Source organism: Carlito syrichta, unplaced genomic scaffold (genome assembly GCF_000164805.1).
Source record: "Carlito syrichta isolate Samal-C Ts95f unplaced genomic scaffold, Tarsius_syrichta-2.0.1 Scaffold314028, whole genome shotgun sequence".
Taxonomy (NCBI): domain Eukaryota; kingdom Metazoa; phylum Chordata; class Mammalia; order Primates; family Tarsiidae; genus Carlito; species Carlito syrichta.
The window spans coordinates 1,300,652-1,304,499 of record NW_007258124.1 but is presented as its reverse complement, the minus strand read 5'-3'; the positions used below and the strand labels follow the sequence as shown (position 1 = coordinate 1,304,499).

General features: G+C 54.7%; 1 protein-coding gene across 1 annotated transcript in view; it reads left to right on the top strand.

Moving 5' to 3' along the window:
- Window positions 1-8: 8 nt before the first annotated feature.
- The window catches only part of TBX4 (T-box 4), a 29,221-nt gene continuing 25,381 nt past the window's right edge, over window positions 9-3,848 (top strand). Inside the window, exons 1-2 of the mRNA XM_021718945.1 lie at window positions 9-35; window positions 3,791-3,847. Of these exons, the coding sequence (XP_021574620.1) occupies window positions 3,794-3,847 (54 nt within the window). The 5' untranslated portion in view covers window positions 9-35; window positions 3,791-3,793. The remainder of the gene's footprint in view (window positions 36-3,790; window position 3,848) is intronic.

The following is a 3,848-nucleotide window of genomic DNA, read 5'->3' as shown; positions in this document are numbered from 1 at the left end:
CTGCAGGCGCCTCCGCATGCGGCAGCGCAGTTAGGGTGAGTGTGGGCTCCAGCCGGATGGGGATGAGCCGGGCGTGCGGGGCCGGGGCCACGGGGCCCAGGTTTAGGCTGCAAGCTCGAGGAGGGTGAGCTGGAAAGGAGCGAGTAACGCGACCAGGGCGAGGACCTGGGGCGGTCAAGGTTGCAGGAAGGAGGCTCGAAGGGTCTCGGCCGGGCCGCCGCCTCAGGCCCGGCCACCCAGCTGTTGGGGCGCGAGCTCTGCTCCTCCTGTGGCGGGTCGAATTGGGTCTAGGGGCGCAAGAGCGTAGAGGGGCAGCGCCAGCACCTTATGAACAAGGTTAAGCCGCGACAGGCCAGCGGTGGCCTTGAAATTGGTGTTTGCTGAATACGAAAGGCCAAGGCAGAGGGCCCGAGTGCTGGGGCGAAAATCGATATAGAAACGTGAGTGATCAGAACACGATTTCAGAGCTTTTGATGCAACGGACTCGTCAAAATTAAAGCAAGAAGCATCATGTATATAAAGGATGATAGATGATTAAATCTGAATGTGCGCTATGACCAAAGAATCAGAGCTAAGCGGCATAACTGATACAACACTTGAACTTTAAAATAATCAAATGGTAGCCACTTTCAGAATCAAGTGAAAATAGTAACCACAATTTTAAAAGCACGAAAGACCTAGTAATTCCAAATATAGGAACAACGTAAGGACTACTGTATTAGAAGCAATAGCACTAGTCTGACATATAGAAATAATGTAACAAAATCCTAAAACTGTGGGAAACAAACTGTCGGAGAAAGATGAACTACGAAAATACTATTAAGGGAAGTGTTTTAGTAGTGATAGAATACTATAATATAACGTGTTATTGATACTGTAGGGAACCATTAAAACAAATATTAACCCAAATCTTAAGAGCAATAGTAATATAAATAAAGACATAGTCATGAGAATTGCTGGAGTAATATGACAATTTACGACCACGGTATTAATAGTCACAGGAACATTATAAATAATGGTTGAGTAATAAGAAGTATTGTACCAATGTGATGAAAAATAATTTGAGTATTAAGAGCTACAGCAATATTACACAGTATGACAAAGTCCAAAAAGTAATGATGTGATGAAAAATAGCCAGCAAATTAAGATCTGTAACATTACAAATAATGACAAAGTAACAAGATATTGATTGTCACGATGTGATAAAGAATAGTACCTGACATATTATGAACAATCCTAGCAGAACAAATTATGATAAGATAGCAAGAAGTATCATAAGGATGTGAAAAAAATCAACACGAATTTTATAATTCCAAGTTATGGTAAACAAGAAGCGATTGAAACAGTGTGAAAGTATAAGCAGAATGAAGAGCAAGCAATGGAAGCATTCTAGGGAAACAGCAAAAATAAAAAATAATGGTAGCTTAAAATGACCTACCTAATTACCTAGAAATTGGTAATAGTATTACTAATGTGCCCGGAGGTCCTGGAATGATGCAGCAGCCACAGGAAAACAGCAACAACGTATTTGATCATAACAAATGAACGAATCCAACCAGTGCTTTAACCATACCGTATGAAAGATAAAAAATAGTAATACTTCATGTGATAGGATCTTCTTGATGTTACTGAACTGACCAAAATACTACGCTGGTAATAGGAACAACTAAAATATTAAAAGTAGTACAAAATATTAACTGTTCCCTCAGTGCAAGAGACGTATCACCAGTAACCTAAATGTGAAAAGAAAAATTCTGTCCTCCTTGGAAAACGAGGCAGCTGAACGCGACGGACCCCATGGTAGAGCGAGAGGAGCCGGGTCGCCCCTGCGGCGGGGTCGACGCGGAGGACAAGGCGGGCCGCGAAGGAGCGCGCCGGGCTCGGGGTCCGAGGGGACCTCGTGGGCCGCCGCTCCGGGACAGCCGGGCCGGGAAAGAAGGAAATCGGTGGGGAGCTTCGGAGAGGCCGAGCTGTGGCGAGGTTAGGATGTGGCTCCGTGGCCGAGAGAAATGGAAGAGCAAATCCCACGGAGGGGAAGGAGAGCACCGCGCAGGCCTCGTCGCCAGCCGGAGCGGCGGGCCTGGCGTCGGTGGACATCGGCGGCGAACCAGCTCCGCACTGGACAGCGCTGAGAGCTCAGGCCGCGAGCCAGAGGGCCACGCTGCACGGCTCCGGGTGCGACTAGCGCCCCGCAACCCAGTGACCAGGCGGGCGATGCGCGCGCGGGCCAGCTGCCACACCTGGGACGCGCCGATCCGGGCTGGGTCTCAGATATCGCCAGAACCAGCGCTTTGGCCGGAGCGGGCAGCACCGCAGTCGGGCAGCGTCCCCCCCGTTTGGGAGTTCCTGGGTTTTCGAGGCTCCTCTGCACTGCACGTGGCCCGAAGCGGGTGCTGGCACTGGACATGCCCAGCGAGCCATGCTCCCTACCGGCTGTGGCCAAAGAGTGGCCTGGCTGTCAGCTTTATCTTTATGGGTTTTTCCCAACCCTGTCTGGCCCCGGCCTCTTTTTATCTCCTCGGTTGCACTTGGCTTGTTTACTTTGTGAGTCCCTGGGAGCTAGTCTAAGCCAGGGATGAGGAGCCGGGTGAGCAGGATGGGTGAGGGCCCTGAGCCTTGGGATGCTCAGGGAGATGCAGGGGAGAACAGAAGGAAGATAGCAGAATGGCAGGACACCTGGCCACCTGGTCAGATGTGCAGAAAGTCCCCACCAGAACTGTCCAGATCCAGAGCAGGGGAGGAGCAGGGAGGTGGAAAGGCCAAGCAGATGGTGCCCGGGTACCCTTTGGGGTTGCAGGGCAGTTGGTCCTTGCGGGCTGGGCTCTCTTACCAATATCCCAGAACCTGCTGGCGCAGGGAGCAGGCACATGGGTGAATCGGGAAATACAGCTGTGCCCTGAGCTAGGACTAGGCTGTTTCAGGGACCTGGGCCCTCCCTACTGGCCTGGGGAGGGCCTGTGTCCTCTGGCCCAAAACAGCCCTCTGGCGCTAGCTGGTATGAATATGAGGGCAGGCCAGGGGAGGCCTCTGGCCAAGTTCAGGGCCTGGATCAGAGTGGCCCCAAGCAGTGTGGCCACTTGTGTGAGTAGGGTGCTGTGTGAGGGTGCTGTGTCTGGGTGTGAGGATGTTCGAGCCAGAGTGGAAGAGGGTGTCTGTGGAGTGGGAATGTGTCAGAGCGAAAGCCTTGGTTGGGTCTGGGAAGTCTCTTCCCGAGTGCTGTCTGAGGGACTGGGTGAGCGCAGATGGGTGAGCACTCGTCTGGGGGGCTGCCCAGCCCTAGGTCCTCTCCGCCACAGGTGAGGAGCTGCGGGAGCCTGGGCCCGGCTCTCCTGGCCTGGCGGCCTGGCTCTTCTCTCCTGCATCCCCAGGAAGTGTCCTGGTTGCCCGGGGCCCACAGCGAGGCCTGGACTCCAGTTATTCCGGAACAGCCCAGAAGACCCAGGCCTCAGGCTCCACTGGAGCCGGGCAGGAGGGAGGGACTCGGGGTGCAGCTGGGGCAATGCCGAGAGGGCGGTCCTTCCCCCAGACCTACTCATCACACAGCCCCACACCCAGGGGCAGGCAGACACTGAACCGCACACAGACCCTCCCAGGTCCAGAGCCCGGAGGGAGGAGGCGAGGGTCCTGCCCTCCCCGCACGCTCCCACCCCCAGCTCAGGAGGGGGCGGGGTCCACGTGCGCCAGGGCGGCCTCGGCGCCCCGCACGAAGCCCCGGACACGCTGGGGAGGGCCGCGGGGCCTCTGGCGAGTGTGGACCTGGCGAGTGACTCGGTGTGTGTTGTGCCCGCAGGAGATGCTGCAGGACAAGGGCCTGTCGGAGAGCGAGGAGGCCTTCCGGGCCCCGGGCC